At 44.0% G+C, this 24872-nt stretch overlaps 1 protein-coding gene across 3 annotated transcripts; it reads left to right on the forward strand.

Annotated features, from left to right (window-relative positions):
• The first annotated feature begins 969 nt into the window (after positions 1 to 969).
• On the forward strand, positions 970 to 23257 carry DYRK2 (dual specificity tyrosine phosphorylation regulated kinase 2). Of its 3 annotated transcripts, XM_075931376.1 has the most exons (3): positions 972 to 1326; positions 1800 to 1936; positions 17380 to 23257. In XM_075931376.1, exons 1-3 carry the CDS (start codon positions 1269 to 1271, stop codon positions 18979 to 18981), a joined length of 1797 nt encoding a protein of 598 aa, XP_075787491.1. In that variant the 5' UTR covers positions 972 to 1268; the 3' UTR covers positions 18982 to 23257. The 3 variants fall into 3 exon arrangements, with proteins under 3 accessions (XP_075787496.1, XP_075787491.1, XP_025039678.1); XM_075931381.1 differs by lacking the exon at positions 1800 to 1936 and having other exon boundaries at positions 970 to 1326; XM_025183893.2 differs by lacking the exons at positions 972 to 1326; positions 1800 to 1936 and adding an exon at positions 15470 to 16488.
• Positions 23258 to 24872: the final 1615 nt, after the last annotated feature.

Raw genomic sequence — 24872 nt, forward strand, 5'->3', positions numbered from 1 at the left:
CCAGGCAGCGCCCCCTGCAGCTTCTATTGTCCATGATTACAGCCAATTGGAGGGGTGGGGGGAAAAGCCTCCAGGCAATGCTTTGCTTGCTGCAGCAGCTGGCAGGAGGGGTAGTGCAGGGAGCTGCTTCCTTCCCCAGACAGGCAGTTGGTTCCAGCTCTGGCTTGCCAGACTCCTGCCTGCAAGAGTGTAGCAGGGAGCTGATGCTGGCGCTCCAGCACTGCAGGAAAGGGGCATGGGACTGGAACACCAGCATAGACTACCAGATGCTTGGGAGGGAGTTCTGAACCTTGGGGCCGGCTGGATCCAGGCAAGCCAGGGACCCCAGGCCTTAGGTCCCCCACCCTTGCAAGTTCTGCTCACCATCTAAGGGCAACTGATTTTTTTTGCTGGGGGTGGGAAGGAAGGGGGATATTTTGTAGCTGTCACCCTTTGTGTCACTGAATTGTCTGCCCTCAGCCAGGCATGTGAGGAGAGGGAGGAGGATGTTATTTCTTTGGAACCGGGACTCCTTTCCATCACTGCCAGGCACAGAAGAGGCAGGGAGGGAGCCTTTACATACCTTTCCCCTTTCCTTTCTTGCCCCAGCCAGGGAGCCTGTGGCCACGGGGAAGGGGAGCTAAGTTTTGCACGGCGAGCTGCAGACAGCAGCATCTTGCATGCAGCTCACTGGAGCTCTGCTTCCCCCCCCAGGGGAAGCCTGCACAGACAGGCAAGGAGGCAGGAGACGGTCACCGCCGCCGCCCAGCCCAGGCCCTTGGGGAGCAAAGGGGGCGGGGAGAGATTCCCCTTTGGGGTTGCTGGGAATTTCGGGGCGTGCCCGGGGCTTTTAGCTTCTGAAAGTGAAAGTGTCGCTCGGGGTTGGGGGCCAGGCGGGGAGAGAGGCGGGGGCTGGGGGCGGGGAGTGGAAGCGGCTGGGGGCGGAGATTGCCCCTCTGGAGCTGTGTTGCTGTGTGTGCGGGGGGAGGAGGGTTCTGGCCGGCCGCCGTGCCCCGCTCTCTGCCAGGGGACCGGGGAGCCCGGCGCCGGGAGGGGCGGGGGGATGTGCCTGGGCCGGGGCGGCGGCGGCGCTGCTGCAGGAGGAGGAGGCTAGCGGGGCTGCGCTCTGTCCGGCGGCCCGGGGCCGGGGGGATGCCGCGGCGCGGGGGCCGGGGGGGAGCCGCTCGGAGGAGGCAGGCAGGCGCCGCCGCCGCCGCCCGGAGAGGCCGCGGAGGAGCGGAGCGGAGCAGCCCTGACATGCCTTTCCCTCTGCCTCCTCTCCAGCGGCCATGTTAGCCCGGAAAGCCTCGGCCAGCGCGGCGGCTGCGGGAGCTGCCTACCCGGCGGGTAAGGAGCGAGCCGGGCAGCGCGGCCTTTGCTGGGCAGCCGGGGGCGGGCTCAGCCCGCTGCCCTGCCGGCGCGGCGGAACAATGACCCGGCCGCGGCAGGGAGCGAAGCCCGGCGCCGGGCAGCGCCGCCTCCCCGCCCGGGGGCTGCTCGGAGCCCGGCCCGCAGCGGGAGGGGGGATGTGGCGGCGGGGAGCCGATGGGCTGCGGGGGGCGTCGCGGCCAGACCGCGCGGGCGGCGCCGATCCGGGCTGCGCTGCCCGGCGGGGTGGGCAAGGCGGCTGACAAGCGCCGCGCACCGCGCGGGGCCCGATCCTGACCCTGCCGGCTCCCCGCCGCCGTGCCACGTTTGCGGGCCGCTCGGCGCGGCTGCACCACGGAGCCAGGCGGCGGCAGGAGGCGACTTGCTCCCGGCCTTGGCGCTGTCCACGAGCCCCTCTGCCCGCTCACCGTCTGCTCTCCCTTCCTCGGCAGGCAGGGCAGGTGAGAGTGGCCGCCAGCTGCAGTCTTCCCCGGGCATCGGAGCCGGGGGATCCCGGACGGGAGCTGGGACCGGCCCGCCGTCACCCATCGCCTTGCCGCCGCTTAGGTCGAGCAACGCCGCCCACACGGTGAGAGCCGGGAATGGAGGGGGCAGGGGGCAAACGGCTGGCTTGATCCATTTGCAGTGACCCTGAGCGGGGCAAAAACACTCCCCCTCCAGCCCCGGAGCATGTTCATTCTCCAAATGCAACCACCTCCCACCAGCCGCCCCCCTCCCGTATTAATAGAAATGAATGTGCTAGGTGCAGTCAGGCTGCCAGCCAGCCCGTCTGCCAGGGAGCTGTGAATGAGACTGGTAGGATGCCTATTAATTACCCTGCCTGTCTGATCGTGTCTCATTATTCCTATTCCCAGCCTGCTTTCAACAGGCATAGTAAGGGGGGAGGAAGGCGCTTTTTTGAGTCACCTGAAGTTGGCATGGTTGAGATAGGACCCCCATGAGTCCTGTGTGAAGGGCTCAGGCTTGGGGAGATGCGGTAGGTTAGCCAGGCTGTTATCTGTAAAATGAACAATACATAAACACTGCTCAGTTCATTTTGAAGGCTCTGATTAAATGTGGCATGACTAGTTTTGAAGCTGGCACCTTGTGATTCCATTGAGAAGCTGCAAATTCCCCCCCCCCCCCGTCTGTTTTACTGTCTGATTTTCAGTGACAACTTACACCTTCCAGATTTGCATGGAAGGCCACACTGCTGGTACCTGTGTTCATATGAATTGACATTGTTTTGAAAATGAAGTTAGTCACTGTCATTAGCGAGTGGCCTTTGCTACAATGGAAAATAAAAGCTGTTCTTTTCTCATTTGTTTGATTAGCTCAGGCTGATAGCTCTTTCCCAAGGTAACAACTATTACTGTATTCAGGGACAGTAAGTGGATGAAAGACTGATATTTTTGCTGCAGCATTGCACTAAGGAAGCATGTGCTGCTTGACCTGAAGGGGATTTTTATTTTTCAGGTCTGTGGTATCTCACATTATCTTCCAGTCCTAGCTAATCCCAGAGGAATGGAAATTCACAAGTGTGCCACTATTTATGGATGAGAGAGGGCATATCCTCAGTCTGTGACTGAGTGGATGGGGCAGGTCTATATGATTATATATTAGCTCTAAATATCTCAATTTTTATAGCACAGATTTTAAACGGTGAAAAATATATTATTTAAGAAGCATAGTGAGAATATTTTTCTTTGCGCTAATGATTACTTCATTGGATATTCACATGCTATCTTGGTAACCATATGGCATAGCTTTCAACTGTAATGTGATTATGGGCTGATGGAAGGTGGAACTCTGCATTTGGATATTACTGTGGCACTGACTTTCTATGCTTTGTGTTAAAAGCATTATCCATTTGCTTTTAAAAGAATAGGCCTTTTTTAAACTAAATTATGCATTTAGGTTGCACTAGAAATACTGATATGATAGTGTACAAATTGCAGCTGCATACTCAAAATCAACATCACTATATATGTGCCATACAGTACGTGTCCACAGATACAAGTGCCAAATTTTGTTCTGAGTTACACTTATGTGAATGAGTCGAGGTGGTGGTTGAATTAAAAAGGAATTAGCAGCAGTTTTAAAATGTTTCTATTAAGAGCAGAACATAAGGCAATAACAAAAATCTTAAGCAGTGAGCGTGCAGATGCGTGGGTCCATTCTTGAAGAACACCCTGGACTTAATTGGAGATCTGCATGGATACAGCTAATCCTGAAAAATTTCCACTGCATCCAGGGAACACGTTTGCTCTTCCACTTTCTTTTTGCGGAAGAGCAAACGCACTCTTTCGGAAGCCCCAAAGTCCTTGTTCCACGAGGAAGAAGGGGGCTTTTGAAAAAGGGTTTTTTTTCCGAAATTTGGCCCAGTCTAGACAGGCCAAATTTTGGAAAAGCCTCTTCTGACAAAAGTATCAGAAAACTATACACTCTGGCTGTGTCTAGACTGCATCCCTTTTCCGTAAAAGGGATGCAAATTAGACACATCGCAATTGCAAATGAAGCGGGGATTTAAATCCCTCCCCCCCCGCTTCATTTGCATAAACATGGCTGCCGCTTTTTTCCGGCTCGGGGCTTTGCCGGAAAAAAGCGCCAGTCTAGACGGGGATCTTTTGGAAAATAAAGCCTTTTCCGAAAGATCCCTTATTCCTTTTTTCCTTTTTTTCCTCTTAAAAAAAGGAATAAGGGATCGTTCGGAAAAGGCTTTATTTTCCAAAAGATCCCCGTCTAGACTGGCGCTTTTTTCCGGCAAAGCCCCGAGCCGGAAAAAAGCGGCAGCCATGTTTATGCAAATGAAGCGGGGGGGATTTAAATCCCCGCTTCATTTGCAATTGCGATGTGTCTAATTTGCATCCCTTTTACGGAAAAGGGATGCAGTCTAGACACAGCCGGAATGTGGAGAGCATTTTGCATATCTTTTTCCGATAGATCCTCACAGTCTTGGCATACCCATAGAGACTGACTTGCATAGCTCTACTCACAGAGTTGGGACATAATCTTGACAATACAGACTCCCAATCTGTTTTTTGTTTTTGTTTTTGTTTTTAATGCATAAGGTTGGATAAGCACTGGTATTGTTAGCTCTCAGGTCCCTCTAACTTCTGATTGTTAGAATCTGATGCTTTTGGAACATATGTTCTACCACACACAACACATTTACTCTTGAGTACTCTCTTAGAAATATTGCAGGATGTTTTTCTGAATTTTGTAGGTTGTTAATTTGTGGTTAATAGAAGATGCTAACATAACTTTTTATAGGAAGAATCAGATGTGACATTAAAATAGCGGGTTATAACTGTAAAAACCATTTGGATATGTCCATTATATTATCATTTTAGAAACTCAGTCCCAGTGACCTTGGTTAACACTGACTGACTAAAATCCCTTTAATGTTACATCCTAGTGCGTCCATAGCGACCTGTGTTTAAAAAGAAACTTCTCATCTTTCTGTCTGAACTGTTTCCCCAACGTCTCTCCATATGCTTAAATGGCCCTTATCGCCATATCATCTGAGTGCTTCCCAAGTAACTAAAAATAAAAATAACAATCTCTCCCTTTTGCCTTCCCAGACAGCAGGAAAAAATAGCTTGGCTAGTTTACAGGTTCTGAGTATGCTGTAGGGATGTAATAGTGTAGTCGATTAACCAATAAGCAAAAGCTTATAGGTTAATGCTATAGACTACACACATTTTCCCCCCCTCCACCTTGCCAGTACATTTTTTAGCAGGCTAGCCAGCAGCCCGGTTCAGTCCTGGCTCATGCCAGGTCTAGGACCTACCCTCGCTGTGGCTCTGTATTTAAAGTGTATTAGGAGCTGGGTGGGCAGGCAGCCCGGCTCGGTTCTGGCTCACGCCATATCTTGGAGCTCTGCCCCTCTCTAGACAAGGGCAGCTGCCATCCTGCAATGCTGCCTCTTTATCTGAGGCAGCAGCGTGGGGCGACAGGCAGCTGGTCCATGAGGGGAGCCGATTTTAAACTGGCTTCCCTCGCAGACCAGCTCCTACCTGGCACCCCATGCTGCTGCCTCTGATAGAGAGGCAGCAGCGTGGAGTGGCAGCAGGCTCCTCAGGAGTGAAGCTGGAGTCCACTGACTGCCAGCCCCATCCCTGGGGACTATAGAATAATCAAGTAACCGATAAGAACTCATGAGGTTAATTGGCTATTCAGTTAACCGATAATTAACATCCCTAGTATGTTGTGTACATGAAGAACTTAAAGAGGAAGGGAATGAGTTTTGCATTTAATTCTGAAAGGGAAGAGATCCATTGTCATTCTAATCTTGTACAGGAGGGAGTTAAGTAGTTTTAAGGGCATATCTCCACTTGCAGGAAGATCAGCACAGTGGTGATCCTCTTATTCGATTTAGGGATAAAGACCCACTAAATTGAATGCAGAGTCCCCCCCCCCCCCCCATCAGTGCTGGTACTTCTACTCCTCACGAGAAGTAAGGAAAGTCAACAAAAATGTTTCTCCCATCAACTTCTCTCTGTGAGGACGACGGAGAAGCTTGGCTTAATGTATGTTGACTCCAGCTACGTATTTTACATAGCTGGAATTATGTACCTGATGCTGACCTTCCCCCATAGTGTGGACATGGGCCAGGCTTTAATCACACTGACAATTGACCAACAAAGCTATTGTCATTTACAGATGCTTAAATCCCTCTGCACACTTTGCCTGGGTAACAGGGATGTCATCCTGTAGACGACTACCTGATTAATTGATAAATTTAATCTTATTGGTTAATCTTGTGAACTACATGCATCTTCCCCTCCCCCCGCTGTCTCTGTATCAGAGGCAGTAAGGTTGGGGGAATAGGAGCTGGTGCCTATGAGAAGCTGGCTTAAAAGCTGGCTCCCCATGAGCACTGAATCTGCCTGTCCCCTCACCCCCACAGCACGGAGGATAAGGGGGGGCAGGCTGGAGACAATATGCGTGGGGAGCTGGCTTTTAAGCAGGCTCCCATTGCATGCCCGTTCCGTGTACCTTCCTGCTCCCCTGTTGCTGCGTCTTACAGAGGAAGTGGGAGAGAGACAAGAGCCGGTGCTGGGAGGGAGCCAGCTTAGAAGCCAGTTCCCACCAGCACTGGCTCCACAGTGCCACCTCTTGCCACCCCGCGCTGCTGCCTCTATTAGGGTACGTCTAAACTACATGGCTCCATCGACGGAGTCATGTAGATTTGTTTGTTTGGCAAAGGGAAATGAAGCTGCGATTTAAATCATCGCGGCTTCATTTAAATTTACATGGCTGCCGTGCTGAGCTGACAAACAGCTCATCGGCTGTTTGTCGGCTCAGCGCGCTAGTCTGGACGCTCCCCTGTCGAAATGAAAGCCTTTTATCGACATCCCCGGTAAACCTCATCCTACGAGGCATAACGGGGATGTCGATAAAAGGCTTTCAGGTCGGCGCGGAGCGTCCAGACTAGTGCGCTGAGCCGACAAACAGCTGATCAGCTATTTGTCGGCTCAGCGCGGCAGCCATGTAAATTTAAATGAAGCCGCGATTATTTAAATCGCGGTTTCATTTCCCTTTGCCGATCTGTCTAATCTGCAAGGCTCCATCGATGGAGCCATGTAGTCTAGACACACCCTTAGAGGCAGCAGCACAGATGGCGGGGGCAGGAGAGGCTGCCGCAAAGCAGCCTATGTCTGCCAGGGGTCCGTGCTCCTCACAGACAGAGGCTGCTTTGCATCCCACGGAGCAGCCTCTGTCCACAGCCAGCCTGGGCCCACCGCAGACAGAGGCTACTTCGTGGCAGCAGCCCCCGTCCACTCTGCCAGCTTCTTTTGTATTATTGCAATTCGGAAGCTTTATCTGCAACGGGGTGGGCTAAGGGGCCTTCATGGACTGGATCCGGCCTGAGGCCACCCTGCCCCTGCCCCACCCCTGATCTACAATTACTGGCATCATCCATCTACTTCAGAGTCAACATACTCTGAAGACCTGGGGATGAGGGAGTGCGTGTAGTCTCCTTCTCCCCGCCAAGGGCGCGTGATGGCTAGAGAGAAACGCTAGCTGTTGTAAAACAGCCTGTGTTTCTCTCTAGCCACCATGTGCCCTGGGCAGGGTGGGAGCAGGAGGCGAGAGACTTCGCACACTCTCCCTCCCTCCCCCGCCGCCCTCAAGCCAATCAGGGCCTAGGAGTGGGGGGAGTGCACAAAATCTCCTCCCACTGCGGTACCTAGAGGGAACTGCCAGCTATTTTAAAGACTTCATGTACTCCCCCACCCCCAGGCCAATCAGGGTCTTGGGAGCAGGGGGGCATGAGAATTCTCCTGGTCCTGCCCCTTCCACCTGAGACCCCACCCCTTCTGGGGTGGCCCGGGTCCACTTCAGAAATTTCTGATGTGGCCCCTTTTTAAAAATTATTGCCCACCCCTGATCTACACTTACTGGCATCATCCATCTTCTTCAGAGTCGACATACTCACCATGGTGTCTTGTGTGCAGTCAGGTCAGCGGGGGATATTCTCCCATTGATGCCAGCTATTCTTCTTGTCTTGGAGGGGAATAAGTGTCGACAGCAGTGCGCTTGGAGATCAATTCATTGCATTTAAGCAAACATGATAAATTGACAGACAGTCAATCGATTGCTGCAGCGTCGATCCACTGCATAGGATAGACAGGACTTTAGTCTCCTTCTCCCAGTGCCTCAGACTGGATTGACCTTCCTTCTGAAATGCATCAAGACACATTTTTCTCCTGCATGAGCCTCCTAAAATTTCCCTATAGCTTTCTTGTAGTTAGATGGACCATCTTCCATCTATGCCCTATTTTTGTGCCTCAACTCATAATCCTAACATTTATCTTAAATTACAGTATAATAAAGGTTCCCAAACTGGTCCACAAAGAGCTGATTGGTCACATGCTGCTAGTTCTCCTTGTTTTTAATTGCTACCTCTCAGTAAGACAGCTGAAAATACATTGTTTTCCTAGTGTTACTTTTCCATGTAATCAGCTGCTCTCATTGCGACAAAGATGTTAAGTGAGTTTGAGTAGACCTGTCTCTACAGTAATGAGTGACAGAAAAGGCATTGGTAAGACAGTCTCTTTATTAAGATGTGGTCCATGCTATGGAAACTTTAAATATTTAATATTGAGTCCAAGCTCTTCAGGGCAGGGAGTTTGTCTTTTTAGAATTTGTCTTCTGTAAAACACATGATAATAATCAAAACCATGTAAATAATGCACTACACTGTATAATACAGGTTGAATCTCTGTGGTCTGGGACTTTGATCCAGCAACACAAATGGTTGTGAGACTAGAGAGCCCCAGCCGTAGAGGTTGCTGGTGGCTTGGTGCGGAGCAGGGCAGCGGAGTCCGGGGGACACCAGAGCTCACAGCCAGTGGGGCAGAGAAGGCAGCGTGGCTGCTGGGAGCTCTGACAAGGTGGTGGGGTGGTGTGAGGTCATCGGGGTTGCTGGGAGCTCCGGCAGGGCTGCCCCAGCTCACAGCGCTGGGAGCTCTGGCAAGGCTGCTGCAGCTTGCCGGGTCAGAAGGCTAGGGAGGAGAGCCCAGCAGAGGAGGCTAGTGCCCCTCTTCCAGACCTTCCCTAATCCAGAAAACTCCCTTGTCCTGGCCTTGAGGGTGCCCAGACCAGGGAGGTCCAATCTCTGTTGGCTAGTGAGGTATTTTTAGACTTTATGAAGCACAAATACACTTGAATCCATCTATAAAAAAGGGCATTCATACATACATGCAGGCAGCTAAATAAGCAATGAAGTGTGCTACACCTGATACCCATATGCCGCTTGCATGTTATGGGCAATAAGGCTGAAAGCCAAATGCCTTAACCTATCCTAGAGAGTAGAGTATTTTGTGTAACCATCTTTCTAGAAGCATTTTATTGCTTTTACAAAATGTTTTCCCCCCACATATTTTTATAACATCAGACTGACAAATCCTGGTTCTACTGCATAGCTCTACAATCAGAGCTTTTGTCAGCCCATCATATTGCTTCTTTAATATGATTCATTGTAGGGTTCTGATGACAACATAAACTGTTGTTTGGGTTTTTTGTGGAATTCATTCATTGTACATAATAGTTTAACGATTTCCCAGTTAATACATAAATCTATTTTAGGATTTTCTGTATTGCTCATTGCTGTACAATCAAGGATAAGGTTTATACTTGATCCTACAGCATTAGGCAGTATAACAATAGATTTATGTATTGACTGGCTTTTGTCTACACATATAAAAGCGATTGCTTATCAGTCCCATTTGGTTTTGGAACACCGGAGACAATTTATAATTTGGAAGTGCAGGTTGAATCTCTCTTCTCTGGCATGCTCTGGCCTAGCAACATCTGTGGTCGAGCATGATTTTAGTTAGCTGGATGTCCACTTATCATGGATGTGGTCAAGTTTCACACGGTCCTATAAAGTTTGTTTACAGCCACTAGTCCTGGCTCTCAGTGTTCTGTGCTGTTATTTAGCTCTAATTTACCCCTAAAAGTCTTCTAAGAACCCAGTAAGCCCTGGAAGTGTTGGTAATGCTGCTAGACAATACTGACCTCTCGTGTTTAGGCAAATTCTCTGGTTCGGCACCAATCAGTCCCGAAGGTGACAGACTAGAGAGGTACAACCTGTATTTACAACTACAGGTTTGATCTCCCTGGTCCAGCACCCTCAGGACCTGACTGGTCCCGAATGATGGAATTTATCAGACCAGGGGAGGTCCCCTACTGCCGGCTTTCTAGTCTGTGCTGGCTCTGCTTTCGGCTTTGGCTGGTCACCCTGCTAATGGCCCCAGCTGGGCTGTTTAAGAATGGTCCCAGCTTGTTGAGATGCTGTGCGGCCCTGGCCACAGCCAGGTCCCCAGCTGCACTGTTGTGACCCTGGATCCGGCTCTCCTATTAGGCTGCCACACAGCCCCAGTTTCAGCTCCAGCTCCCCGGCATGCACAGCTCCGGTCCCCTGCCGGGCTGCCACATGACCCTGTCTCCCCTGCTGGGCTGCCGTTCAACCCCACTTCCCTTGCCGGTCCCCCTGCGTGTGCGGTCCCAGCTCCCCTGCCGGGCTGCCGCTAGCCCTGCCGGGCTCCCAAGGGGTCCCTGCAGCCAGCTCTCTTGCTGCCTGACTCCCTGCCAGCAGGGCTTTCTGGCCTGGGAACATCTGGTCTAGAGAGTCCCGGTTTAGGGAGGTGTAACCTGTAATATAGTTGTGGTTGTAGAACAGCTTGCCTTGGAGCCCCTAGTCTGCACACACTGATACATTTCTGTAACATATATTTATTTTAGTCCGAATTTTTCCAGTATGGGTCTTTAGTTGAAGAGGATATGTGCGTATTTTGTATCCTGTCCTACCTATTTCCATAAAATGAACAAATAAAGTTTTGCTGCAGCTAATTTACAATTATGAAATAATAAAGAGAAAACATTTTTATTTTTATTTTTTCTCTCTCTTTTATAATTTATATTCCCAAAGAACTCTAGCAGAGGAATTTTTCGGTGTCAGACCTGATCTATTGATAAGTTTTAGTGATAATTGTGAGAAGAAATGACCTATAAAATAAGTTACGGCTTTGAAAATGTAGTTAGGAAAACATCCTGTTCAGTGATATATGCTGCACAGGTCTATGCAGATGTATCATAGAATCATAGAACTGTAAGGGACCAGAGCAGTCATCCAGACCAGTCCCCTGCCCTCACAGCAGGACCATCTCTGACAGCTGTCTGTCTAACCTGCTCTTAAATATCACCAGTGACAGAGGTTCCACAATCCCCTTAGGCAGTTTATTCCCATGCTTAACCACCCTGACAGGAAGTTTGTCCTGATGTTTAACCTAAACCTCCCCTGCTGCAATTTAAGCCCATTGCTCCTTGTCTTATCATCAGAGGTCAAAAAGAACCAATTTTCTCCCTCCTGCTTGTAACACTTTTTTAGATACTTGAAAACTGCTATCATGTGCCCTCTTAGTCTTCTCTTTTCCAAACTAAACAAGCCCAGTTCTTTCAGTCTTCCCTCATAGGTCATATTTTTTAGACCTTTAATCATTTTTGTTGCTCTTCTCTGGATCTTCTCCAGTTTCTCCAGGTCTTTCTTGAAATATGGTGCCCAGAACTGGACACAATACTCCAATTGAGGCCTAATCAGCACAGAGAAGAGCGGAAGAATGACTTCTTATGTCTTGCTCACAGCACTCCTGTTAATGCATCCCGGAATCATGTTTGCTTTTTTTGCAACAGCATCACACTGTTGACTCATATTCAGTTTGTGGTCCACTAGATCCTAGATCCTTTTCTGCAGTGCTCCTTCCTAGACAGTAACTTCCCATTCTGTATTTGTGAAACTGATTGTTCCTTCCTAAGTGGAGTACTTTGCATTTGTCCTTATTAAACTTCATCCTGTATCGCTCTGTAGCTGCTTGGTTACAGGAGTTTACAAACTCCTCTACAGAAGCAGGAAGGGTTTATAAACCTCTCAGGCTTACACTGTCAGATCAAAGGATTGTGAATGCAACAAGCTGTTCACTGCTGCACTAGGAAGTGCATAGACATTTATAGCTCTACAGGCCCATTAAGAGTGGTTCATGGAACGTACAAGCCTCACTGAGAAAGTTTGGAAGTTCTACAAGCCTGATCTTGAAAAAAAAAATCCAACACCTACTGTTCAGACCTGGTAGGCAGAGATTGAGCAAAACCCTGCTGAGAGTTCAATCTCTGCCCCTCGAAACTGGTTGGAAGAAGAGTGCTATGATTTCTATGAAATACTATCCCTGGATTGTGTGTGGGAGAGGGAGGTACTATCTTTCATATCTGGTTAGCAGGGGCCTGATAAATCTGAACTCCCTTCAGGTTGTTGCTTGGGAGAAAGAGTTCTCATTCACCCCAGAACTACTTGGTGCTGTAGGAGCAGGAGAGTGGGCTGCAAGTTACTTTTGAGCCCTCTTTCTCTGTAAATAACTTTCTAGTACTTACCTCTGCTTCTGTACTTACAGTCTCAAAAAGCAGCTGTGTGACACTGAACAACTGGTCTAGTGCTATCTAGAATCTAGTGAGATGCAATAAAAAACCCCAGCAGTATTCACTCTTAATTTTTTCCACTCATGTGCAGGATAAATTTTGTTATGGGCACCAAGGCATATGAGGCTGTGTACCACCTGTAGAAACACATGCTGGTGGCTGCTGCCAGCTTTGTTCACTCTGCTAATCAGCTGGTGGGCATTGGAGTCTCTGCTGGGCAGCTGCCCAAGTGCTCAGCTTACAGTAGAGCCTGCTGAGCTGTCTTGCCAGTTTTATTCTTCTGCTTGGAAAACCTATGTGCAGCAGGACACACACTGAAACTGTCTAAAGGCTCAAGAAGGCAGAATTATATTGTTTAAGATTTGGAAAACTCATCTGAAGCTATGTACATTAGTAAACAATTCCTACTTGCAATTGCTGAGTGGATAAATAGATTTGTTTTTTAACTCCCAGTATAAGACAAATAACTTCAGTTCAAGAAAGGTACATCCTCTAGTGAAACCTACAGTGCTGTAAAATGCAGATGCCAACTAGTCCTTAAAACCAGGAGAATCAAATTTAAAAACTAAAGTCAATTCAAGTTTAGATTGTGGCACCGAGTGCTGATAAAAATTCTGAAAGAGACGTTTTCTTCACCATTTCAGTCTCATTGTTCATAAACAGTATTTTGTACTCTTGAATTAAGTATGTTCCAATTTTTGTTATTAATGTGTATCTTAAAATGTGCTTGAATTAATGTTACAGAAGAAACCTTAACTTCTCAAATTTCTTGGTGTTTGGGTTACATTACACAAACACCACATTTTTACATGATTCTTATTTACCCAGTGTTTTAATTCTATATATACTGAAGCCTTCCCCTTAGTCCTCTCCCAAAACCAAAAAAATCCCCAAACCACTTCTGTGTGATTTGAAGCTTCTGAAATATGCTTACTGACAGCTCTGTGGACTGAAGTCCTCTCTTCACCCACCAGTAGTATAGCACAGTGTTTCTCAACCTTTTTTTATAAAGTACCCCTTTAAAAAAATTATAAGTACCCCCAGCTCTAACTCAATGCCCTCCCCCTCCCCCAGAGCCAGGCACTGGATGTATGGTAACCCTACCTTTGAAGTGCCCGCTCCTTTATCTGACCCTGCCTCAGTGGCTTGTCTGCAGAGAGCAAGAGGCGCACCAGTGCTGGGCTTGCTGTATGGGGCTGTGCGCTCCCACACTAGCCCAGCGCCTCCCTAACGTTGTGCTCAGGGGCAACTGCTCCCTCCCCCCCTCACTATGCCACTGATGTGGGAGGGTTCTTTGGAGCACAGCTTATTGTGGCACTTCACCGCCTTTTAGCTCCGCTCCGCAGCGTTCTGGGGAAGGGCGATGGGGATGCGTTGTACTGAGCTTCTGGCGGGGGTGGGGGTAATGCATGTCTCCAGGTTCAGCCGCCCTCCCCACTGGAGCACCCTCAGGAGGCTGCCGGAAAGGAAATGAACTAGGAGAGGCAGCCGTGGAAGTGATTTTATTTTTCCTCCCCTCCCAAACCCGTCCCCCAACTTGGAACTGCCCTGGGTCTCACCAGAGCCGCCACCACTGCAACCACGCACTTATCCCACCAGCGCTGGGGCGTGTGCACAGAGCGGCTGTTAATGTCTGGGCGCGCAGCTCCAAACATTCAATCTGACGGGCGCGTGCCACCGCCCCCTCCCCGATACCCTTTGCAGGGCAAAATCCCGGACATTTTTTGCCAAATTTCACTTGTGTTGATGTACCCCCCCCCCAGACTTTTCTCATGTACCCCTAAGGGTACCACCAGGGTTGAGAAACACTGGTATAGCACACTCAGGAGCACAGCAACTTTGCAGTCCGTGCCACACCAGTATTCTTCACACTTGACCTGGAGGAGTTGCCCTGAGGGGTCACAGGATAGTTAAGACTTCTTGGGGGTTTAATTCAGTGTTTCTGAGACTTCAAGCAAGAGAAGCAGTTAGTTTAAGTATCTCTATCTCTCCATTATGCTTGAATGATACAAACTCCCGAATGATGCCAGTGTGTTGTCAGACTTCATTTAAGATCAGTGAGATTTGATTAGAATCATAGAGCTGGAAGAGACCTCAGGAGATCATCAAGTCCAGCCCCCTGTCCAAGGCAGGACCAATCCCAACTAAAGCAACCCAGCCAGAGCTTTGTCAAACGGAGACTTAAAAACCTCTAGGGATGGAGATTCCACCATCTCCCTAGGTAACCCATTCCAGTGCTTCACCACCCTCCTAGTGAAATAGTTTTTCCTAATATCCAACCTAGATCTCTCCCACTGGCCTGAAATCAAGTGTACTCTAGTCTTTTCTGAATTTCATTTTACTGGACTTTTAATAATGTTCTTCTGCTTGCAAGACCAGGAGAAGGTTCAGATGAAAGTCTACTGGCCTGATCCTCCTGTCTGACATCAGTGCATCTTTGGTGAATGGTTTGGTATTATTTTTGATGCCATTAAGTCAAGTGGTGAGATGATAGGAGACTTCTACAGGGGAGGGATAGCTCAGTAGTTTGGCCACTGACCTGCTAGAGCAAAGGTTATGAGCTCAATCCTTGAGGGGACCATTTAGGGATCTGTGGCAAATCTGTCAGGTATGGTACTTTGTCCTGCTGTAAGGGCAGGGGACTGGACTCAATGACCTCTCAAAGTGCCTTCCAGCTCTATTAGATTAGGTATATCTCCATTCTTTCTCACACATTTGTGTAAGACCAAGCAGAAAGAAGGAAGCATTATAGTGCACCAGTTGACAAAATGGCATACCACATTTGGTGTGCCATTTTGACAATTGGTGTACCACACAGACACATGGTATAAGACAGTTTACACTCTGAATTACACTTTGAATAGACAAGCAGTCAAAGAGTAGAAAAAAATGAAGTGTTTCCTTCCTATTTTGCAGATGGGGAATTGAGAGACAAAGAGATTTAAAAAAATGTGTGGTATAGTTGAGAGATCTCCAAAGTCCCAAACCAGTGCTTTAACTGCAAAACCATCTTTCTTTTCTGTTCAACTTTTAGGCTGCGTCTAGACTGGCCGCTTGAATTTGCGCAAGAACACTGACGATCTAATGTAAGATTGTCAGTGTTCTTGCGCAAATACTATGCTGCTCCTGTTCGGGAAAAAGCCCTCTTGCGCAAATGGCGATCGGGGCTTTCTTGCGCAAAACCGCATCTAGATTAGCACGGACGCTTTTCTGTAAAAAGTGCTTTTGCACAAAAGCGTCCGTGCCAATCTAGACGCTCTTTTCTGCAAATGCTTTTAACGGAAATACTTTTCCGTTAAAAGCATTTGCCGAAAATCATGCCAGTCTAGACGCAGCCTTAGAATCTGTTATTGGTAAAAACTGTCAGTTTGTTTTTGACAAGTTTTTATCATCAAGACATTCGTCCAGTAATCTTTGTCTAGCATGTTAACAAAAAACTAACCAAAGATGGCACCTTTATTTTGTTTATGTCCCACAGGAGTAATATCAGAGTGGCAGTCTATATTCTGGTTTGAATCATTTTTTAAAATTAAGCAGTGAGCTGTCATTCACAGCCCTTATCTTGATACTGAAGTAATGAAATTAACTTCAAAGATTAATAGAGTTGTGTTAATGATTTAGACCCATATTTGTAAATGAATCTTAAATTAGAGTTGCATAGCCTTAGCTTTCATTATTTTATCCTTGCAAGTTTTCCCAAGAAATTAATGTAAAAAAATCAGACCCCAGGTCATTATAACCCAAGTTCATTACAGGTAGAAATGAAGAAGTAACATTTAGATTCTTAAGGCCTGTTTCTCAGAAATTCTAAGAATCTTCAACTTCACTTGAAGTCATTGGGACTGTTCAAAAATCAAGTTCTTGGAACCATGTTCATCCTGGGTTTAACTCCATTGACTACATTTTTGTTACTTTAACTTTAATTAATTAGTTTTGTTACCTTCTAAGACTCAAATTTATTCCTCCATTGACTTCAGTTGAGTTATATTAAAGATAATTTGAGTTGTAAAGTTACAAAAAGTTATTTTTAATTTTAATCATTTTAATTTACAGCTTGTAATTAATGTATTTACAGATTATTTAAGGTCCTTTTTACAAGGCTAACTATCCTCCACATACAGCAAATGAGGAATTACAAAGAAATCAGTGTTAGAAGCAAAGGTTTGCTTATATATTTCTTGTTTCTCCTTACAAATTGCCATTATTCAGATCATTACAGGAGTGCAAAATAGGTTTTGATTTGTGTGCTCTTTGAGGCAGGAATTTGTTTGTTTGTTTGTTTAGTGTTTGTAGAGTGTCCATCACTCATTCCTGATAGGTGCTGTTGTAATACAAATATAGGGCTCAGTTCAGTGGTGGGCTTAAGCATGTGCTTTTAAGCCCTGTTAACTTAAATGCATTGCAGAACTGCGGCTATCAAATCAATACATGTAACACTCAGTCTCTTGCACTTTTGTAATAACCAGATTTTTTTTCTTTTATAGTGTCAAAACACATTTTCTGTGGCTTACGCTAGTATGTGACAGCTTTTGTCCCACAGCAAATTTTGGAAGGAGCTAAAATCCTGATTTGTAAGAATTTGTAGAGGAGGTGGAACTAAATGTGCCTTATCAGTACAAGTTCCTGCAGGCAATGTGAATCTCTAGCAAAACTGAAACTGCTATTTTGTATTCTATAGAGTCAAGTTTAATTTCCCTCAAGCATATTTTTGATATTATTGGGCTGTTGCCTTGCAGATTCCCCTGGGGAAATTATTAGTCCATCATAGTACCATACCCTTGTTTGCCTTGTTGCAAACCTCTTATTTAAATGATTATGACAGTGTGGAAAGTGTAGAAGAAGACGAGACAAGAAGATCTTTAAAATCCAACCAATAACTTAAGATATCATGGGGCTATTGGTCATGTTTTTAACGTAGCTATAAGCAGCTTTAGAAAAATGGTTAATTGAAGTGAATTGGGCATGGTGGGGAATATCAGAAGAAATTTTGAAACATTTAAAAAAGCATAAAACAAAATGTTCTAACTGGAAAAATATTGTTTTTAATTTTAGGTTGGAGGCAGTAAGCACACAATGAATGAACATCTGCATGTTGGTAGCCACGGACAGATTCAGGTTCAACAGCTGTTTGAAGATAATAGCAACAAGAGGACAGTTCTGACAACACAACCAAATGGGCTTGCAGCAGTAAGCAAATCTGGATTGTCAGTGGTGCAGGACAGGCAGATAGACAGTGCTCATAGACAACAAGGGAGCTCCAGTTCTTTAAAATTAACGGACGGAACAGGGAAGCTGAAAGCCTCTTTTATGACACCAGAACAAGCAATGAAGCAATACATGCAAAAACTATCAGCCTTTGAGCACCATGAAATTTTCAGTTACCCTGAAATATTCTTTTTGGGTCCAAATGCAAAGAAGCGGCAAGGTGTGCTTGGAGGTCCAAATAATTGCGGTTATGATGATGACCAGGGGTCTTATGTGCAAGTACCCCATGATCATATTGCATACAGGTATGAAGTCCTCAAGGTTATAGGGAAAGGAAGTTTTGGGCAAGTTGTCAAGGCTTATGATCACAAGACCCATCAACATGTGGCGTTAAAAATGGTAAGAAATGAAAAACGGTTCCACCGCCAAGCGGCAGAAGAAATTAGAATTCTGGAGCATCTAAGGAAGCAGGATAAGGATAACAACATGAATGTTATTCACATGCTGGAAAACTTTACATTCCGCAACCATATCTGCATGACATTTGAGTTGCTGAGCATGAACCTTTATGAGCTAATAAAGAAAAACAAATTTCAGGGCTTCAGCCTGCCACTAGTTCGGAAGTTTGCCCACTCGATTTTGCAGTGCTTAGATGCGTTGCACAAAAATAGAATCATTCACTGTGACCTTAAGCCTGAGAACATTCTGTTGAAGCAACAGGGTAGAAGTGGTATTAAAGTAATTGATTTTGGCTCTAGTTGTTATGAGCATCAACGAGTCTACACTTACATTCAGTCACGTTTCTACCGTGCTCCAGAAGTGATCCTTGGTGCTCGTTATGGGATGCCTATTGATATGTGGAGCCTGGGCTGCATTCTAGCAGAGCTTTTAACAGGTTACCCACTCTTACCTGGAGAAGATGAAGGGGACCAACTGGCCTGTATGATAGAGCTACTGGGCATGCCTGCCCAAAAACTACTAGATTCGTCAAAAAGAGCCAAAAATTTTGTGAGCTCTAAAGGTTATCCCCGTTATTGTACCATCACCACATTGTCTGACGGTTCTGTAATACTTAATGGTGGCCGCTCCCGCAGGGGAAAATTGCGTGGCCCACCAGAGAGCAGAGAGTGGGGGAACGCGTTAAAGGGATGTGATGATCCCCTCTTCCTTGACTTCTTAAAACAGTGTTTAGAATGGGATCCTGCTATACGCATGACACCCAGCCAGGCTTTACGGCATCCCTGGCTTAGGAGACGTTTGCCAAAGCCTCCAACTGGAGAAAAGACATCGGCAAAGCGATTAACAGAAAGCACTGGTGCTATAATGTCAACTTCCAAGTTACCTCCAACGTCAACCTCAGCTTCAAAACTGAGGACTAATTTGGCACAGATGACAGATGCCAATGGGAATATTCAGCAGAGAACAGTGTTGCCAAAACTCGTTAGCTGAGTTTGAATAACCCAATGCTGGTCATACAAGAAATTGTACATTGCTGAGCCTTATTCATAGGAAAAAGTAGCTCAGATTTTTTTTATTTGCTCAATAACTTTATTCATTTGTATCTTTTCAGCACTCATTTTAAATGTAAGAAATGTTGATTTTTTTTATAACAATAGGGGGACAATGCTTTAAGTTTTTATACTTCTTTTTAAAAGTGTTTGTTTTCTAAAGTACAATTAGCCTTACTGTAATCAGTGTGGTACAGTAATAAACATCAGTGGCAGGCCACTGGTTACAACACAACTGTCATGCATTACAGCTTGGTGTCAAAGGTTTTAACCATTTTTTCCCCATAGCTCATATTCATTTTTCCTTGGGGTAAATTTGCAATACTCTTTCATCTCAGAATTCATTGCAGATGTAGGTCCTGATCCTGCAAAACCCTTAGGCTACGGCTACACTAGCCTTCTTCTAGAAAAGCTTATGCAAATGAAGCATGGCGTGGAATATCACCACGCTTCATTTGCATGAATAATTAGCAGCTGCTTTTGCGCAAGAGGCTTTTCTGCAAAAAGGAGCTGTGTAGATGGCTCTTTTTTGCGCAAAAGCCCCCTCTTCCGCAAAAGCCTTTCTTCCTGCAGGAAGCAAAAGCCTCTTGCACAAAAGTGGCTGCTAATTAAATATGCAAATGAAGCATGGCAATATTCCACGCCGTGCTTCATTTGCATAAGCTTTTCTGGAAGAAGGCTACATTGTAGCCTTAGCCTTACATGGGTCTGCTCATTTGAGTACAGCCAAGTATCCATGGAAGAGTTTGTTTGCAGAACTGGAGCCATAACAAGTTGTAATTTTCCATATGGTAGCTTGGAAGAAATGATATTTTGTAACAATGACACATCTGTGTCCTATAGACTTTTTAAAAGAAAAAAAAGTAATGATTAAAACAAATGTTCAAATATAGCTAAAAATGAAAAAAAAAGTCCATAACTAAAATTACCCTATTGGGATTCATTCTATGTGTACAAGAGACAGATAAGCATACAGCGGGAGGATAAAATGAAGGTGGGAATATGTGTTTCTCTAAAACTTAACATGACAGATGAGTTACTTTCTAAAGATGAAGTAATATAAAACAAAATGTTTTGCACAGAAGTTTAGGTGTATAACCTATATTTATGTTTGGTTTCCTTTTTTCTCTCCTGTTTTCTTCTCTTGGCGCTTAAGTGCAGCTAGGCATCCCTGCATCACACATTCAGAGCTGACTGTGCTCGTGCTGTACCTTCCAGACTGTTCACGCAACACAGATTTCATAGACCTTTTTTTTTTCAGCTAATCTGTCTGATGGACAAATTCTTTGGCACATTTTAACTTCAGATCAGATCACTGTTCAAGGGCCAATGTCATTTTGCATCTTCTAGATAACTATTCATTTTTAGCAAACAAGACACTAGACAAGTTATTACCTAAAGATTATTAATTGTAAGCAGCTGCAAGTGTTAATTGTTTCCTCAATAGAATGCTTGGAAGACATTAACTTAATCAGTGAAGTAAGCTGATGCACTACATCTCTAAAGGGGAAAAAACATTAAGGAGAAGATAAGTGGTATGAATTAATGGTTAGCATGGTAGCTGAAGAGAACTTTGAAGGAACAGTAGAGCTTTACATAGATTTGTATTCGTGTGGGTTTTTTTTTTTAAGTCACGGAAGGAAGATTGTCTTTTTCAAGGAGTGATCTCTATAGAGTTAGGGATCAGATTGATCACCCATGTAGTAAGTTTTCACTAATACCAGTTTGTTAATATCAGTATTATATCACAAGCAATGACCATGGTCATGACAATGACTATGTATGAAATACATGAAAAGAATTTTTTTAAAAATAAAACATAATCAAGAAGGATTTGCAGATATCAGTACATGAAAGGTTTGGGTGGGTTGCATAAAACTTTAATAATGTTCTTATGTTTATATTAATTAAATTACTTGTAAAGTTATTTAAAAGACTTAAAGCATGGTCCCCAGAGAGGCCAAGAAAGTTTCCGGTTAAGTTCTCATTCATACTCATTCAGCATTTTCACTTAAAAAGAAAGTAACATAAGTTTTATTTAACTTATAACTCTGGGGGCAGGGATGGAAAAGAAATAACACTATTCTCAGGACAACATATGATACAACCATTTGCCAAAAGCTCAGAAGAAAATCCTAAAAATTAATTCTGGAGAAGGAAGGTCTTTATTGAGGATTGATAAACTAATTTTCTTACTGTATTTTTAAAATGATAGTTCCTGACTCTGGTTAAATTAAATTATTTAGAAAGTGTTAAATGTACACAATTTTATACAATATATTGAAGTGCAATATATAAACATGTATGGAATCATGTTAAATATGAAATGTAATACAAGTAAGCAACAGTGACTTCTGGAACCTAAATATTTGGTGATGTACAAAAGGTAATTTATAGGTCTGGAAAAACATTTATTTACATGTAAAATAAACCAATTAAGCACCTAGGATCTCTCCCCGCAGCCAGCTCATTAAGAAATCAGCAAGAGTTAAAACATAGGACTTCAATTTAAAAAATTTAAGGTGAAAATATACATAATTTCATGGGTCAGAAATGGGCTAAAACCCTGTTTTCTTTTTCATATAACTGATTTTTAAATGCCAATAAAGCATTTGTGATCATTTTTATTCATAAAGCTACCGGAAACTTTTAAGCCAAAATATAGTGTGCGGAGCTATTTTTGAACCCAAATACAGTAAACTTCCTCTACATATGAAAGAGCAGCTATATTATGGATTTTAGTGATATAGTTCTTGTTATTGTAGCTTATTTATAAATATAAAAGGGGGAAACAAGAAGATGATATTGCCTCTTGCATTGATGTGGTTTGATAAGGGCTGATAATTAGGCCGATAGAAGTGGCTTGGAAACAGTGCTTAGTCTCACATGTTACCATTGTCTAGAGACGGCTGAGCTATTTTCAGATTTAGTAATAGCATAGTGTCTTGTCTTTGGTTGCAGTCTCATTTGGCTCAGTTTCTTGCACCACCGGAGTGTTCATTACCACTTAAATGTGTTGGAACAACAGTGTGATGCAAGATGTGTAGATTAACAACAGAGTTTAAATTGTGCTCTTGATGTTAACAATGTGCCTTTTGTTATAAATGCCATGTTGTAGGGCAGGCATCTTTGCCTCTTTAACCCTTTGAATACTAGATAATAAGGATGAAATCTATTTTTAAATACTTTGCCTATCTTATAACATCCTTTACATTTTCAAGGCCTTAATAGAACACATAAGGCAATCATACTATGTTGGATAAAATATTCTGTTTTTGTAGTAACTTCTAAGTTGCTTAAGGGGTTAAAGATGGCACTTCATGGTTAGTTATATCTTAACATCGGACTGATTTTTTTAATATGTTTTTGTTATGGTAACAGTAGACAGAAATCAGCTGTATTTGTAAAAATTTACCTCAAACTGTTTAATTTTATAGTGTGATTTAATCCCAGGGCATTTGGTATGAACCAAAGTGCATTCCTTTTATATGTGCCTGGCTCTAGTAAAGGTGGCCAGGGATTTTTACAATTTGGGTGCAAGGCACTTAAGCCACTTTTAACTTGGTGGGTGGTTTGGAGTGATAAAGGACTCCATAAGAATGTTAGAACACTTTAGACATACGTAGCATTGGGCTATATTTGAATCTTTAGGCAAGTGTGTGCATTATTTGATGCTCTCCATTTTTGTAACTTTTTTTTCACCATGAAGAATTTTTCTGGTAAGTAGGGGAACTTTTTTTAAAAAAAAATTCTTGCTGTCAGTAAAGATTTTAATATTGCCCAACTTGATGCTGCGGTAGCATTTAAATAAAAAAGCATTTGTGAATTATTGTTTGTAGGGGCTTGTACATCTCTGCTACAAATTGTAATTACTCAGCTCAACTGCTTCAATTATGTCTAAGCAGTAGCTTGAGTTTGTATTGAGCAACGACTTAGACACGTGACTGTAATATGCTGCAACTGTGTGTACTGAAAACATGTGAAAAATGATTGAATGTGGATTGTGTATATATGTTTGTATAATTCTCTGTGAGATGCTGCTGTCGCCACTTAACATTAAATATGTTGTAGTGGATTTTAATCCTAGTGGCCAGTTTTATGATACTGTATGTATTGTACAGCTGATGACAGGAGTAAGACTGTTTTAGTGCATATTTGTTACAGTTTATTGTTGTGGCCAGAGATCATTTCAGAATAAAACTTTATGTCCTACTTTTCCTCTTTCTACTGCAGTTTGGGTTTTGTCTTGACTGTAAGGAGCCTTTGGAATGCTGGCATTTCCTTGACAAATACAAGCCTTTTCCTGTGCCCATTGAAGTCAATGGCAAGGTGCCCTTGTTTTTTGTGAGACTCTATGGCCAAGATCCTCAAAGATTATTTTGATGCCTAAATCTCATTGAGTTAGGCACCTTAATATCTTTGAGGATCTGGGTCTAAATGCTTAATGAGACCTATATAAGTATCTACAGATTAATGAAGCCTGATTTTTGTTGCTTTTTTGCATCCCTTAAATATCGTGCAAAGACTGCTTCTGGCCTGAAACTTCTCATGTTCATCTCAGGAGCTAAAGTATAATTTTTAAAATTATTTTTAAATCAAGTTGTTACCACACTCCAGAGAAAATAAGCCTTTGGTAGAAGTTTTCCCTATATAAAAAAAGCATTTAGTTGCTTTTAAAAACTATTTAACATTAATTTTAAATAGCTTCTGTGATTGTCATGTCATTTATGAAAACAAATCTTTTTTTTTTCTTTTTTTCAAAACTTCCAATAAAAGTAAATGTCAGATGTTTTGGGATGTAAAATGTTATGGGATTGATCAACATGACAAATTTTAGTTAGATATTGGAGAAGCAGTACCCAACAGTATTTGTCATAGCAGAGAGGCCTATGTACCCAATGTTCCTTGGTGCTAATTATGTATATTGGACCAAATTCTGCTCCATTAAATTGGTATAAATCCCGAATAACTTTATTCTTCATTGTCAAATTACAAGGATCCCAAATACAGTTAATGGGCCAAATTCTCTTCTCAGTTACACCGGGGCACCTCCAGGGCATCTTCATTGAAGAAAGACACTAGTATAACTGAGAATAAGCTGATACTGGAAGCCTGTGGAGTTTGATGTCACTTTTAGTACCCTTTTCTCACTGTAACAGGGGATTTTGTACTTCTATAATAGGATAATGAATGCATAGAAATGTAGATGGAAGTTAAATTAAGTGTTTATTCCCAAACCCACATAACCAATTCTAATACAATTTCATAACAGATAGAAGTTCACCATTTTGCCCATCTATATCCTCTTTTGGGGTCAGGACAGATGCTGTATTTTGTTTTAAAGGATTGCCCTTCCCTCTTAAATGTGTTACCTTTCCTTTATTTTCACTACCTCCAGCGGTATATCTTTCTATGCAAATGCCTCTCTGTTGCTTCTGCTTATTCATGTAATATGTTTGTATGTATTAAACAGCATTTCCAGTACAAGGAAAAAGTGTCAAGGACAGGAGAGGGAAATGTCATTATATAGCTGTATACATGTGCGTGGCTCTTTAGCAGCTAAGTTACCCATACATATTTCCTGTGGCTTTTCCATGGCCAGGTGACTGGAGTACTATCACTACAGATTTGACTTCTCCAGGTTTTCTATTCATTGATCCAAATAAAGAATATGAGAAGCATAAATATTCACAATTGGGTACAGGATAGCATTTCTCAATTTGTGTTGCTGCTGCTTTTCTTGTAAAAAGTCTTTGGCTCTTTATTTTGAATACCTTTTTTCACCATCCTGAATTAGCTTAGAGTTGTCCCTTAGCCTATTTCAAAACATGT

Source organism: Pelodiscus sinensis, chromosome 1, assembly GCF_049634645.1.
Source record: "Pelodiscus sinensis isolate JC-2024 chromosome 1, ASM4963464v1, whole genome shotgun sequence".
Classification (NCBI taxonomy): Eukaryota; Metazoa; Chordata; order Testudines; family Trionychidae; genus Pelodiscus; species Pelodiscus sinensis.

Excerpts from the sequence above, each read along its gene's own strand:
- DYRK2 (XM_075931376.1), top strand. The coding sequence starts at position 1,269 with ATGTTAGCCCGGAAAGCCTCGGCCAGCGCGGCGGCTGCGGGAGCTGCC. Across the intron at positions 1,327-1,799 it reads GGGAGCTGCCTACCCGGCGG|GCAGGGCAGGTGAGAGTGGC; the intron begins GTAAGGAGCGAG and ends CTTCCTCGGCAG. Across the intron at positions 1,937-17,379 it reads CGAGCAACGCCGCCCACACG|GTTGGAGGCAGTAAGCACAC; the intron begins GTGAGAGCCGGG and ends TTTTAATTTTAG.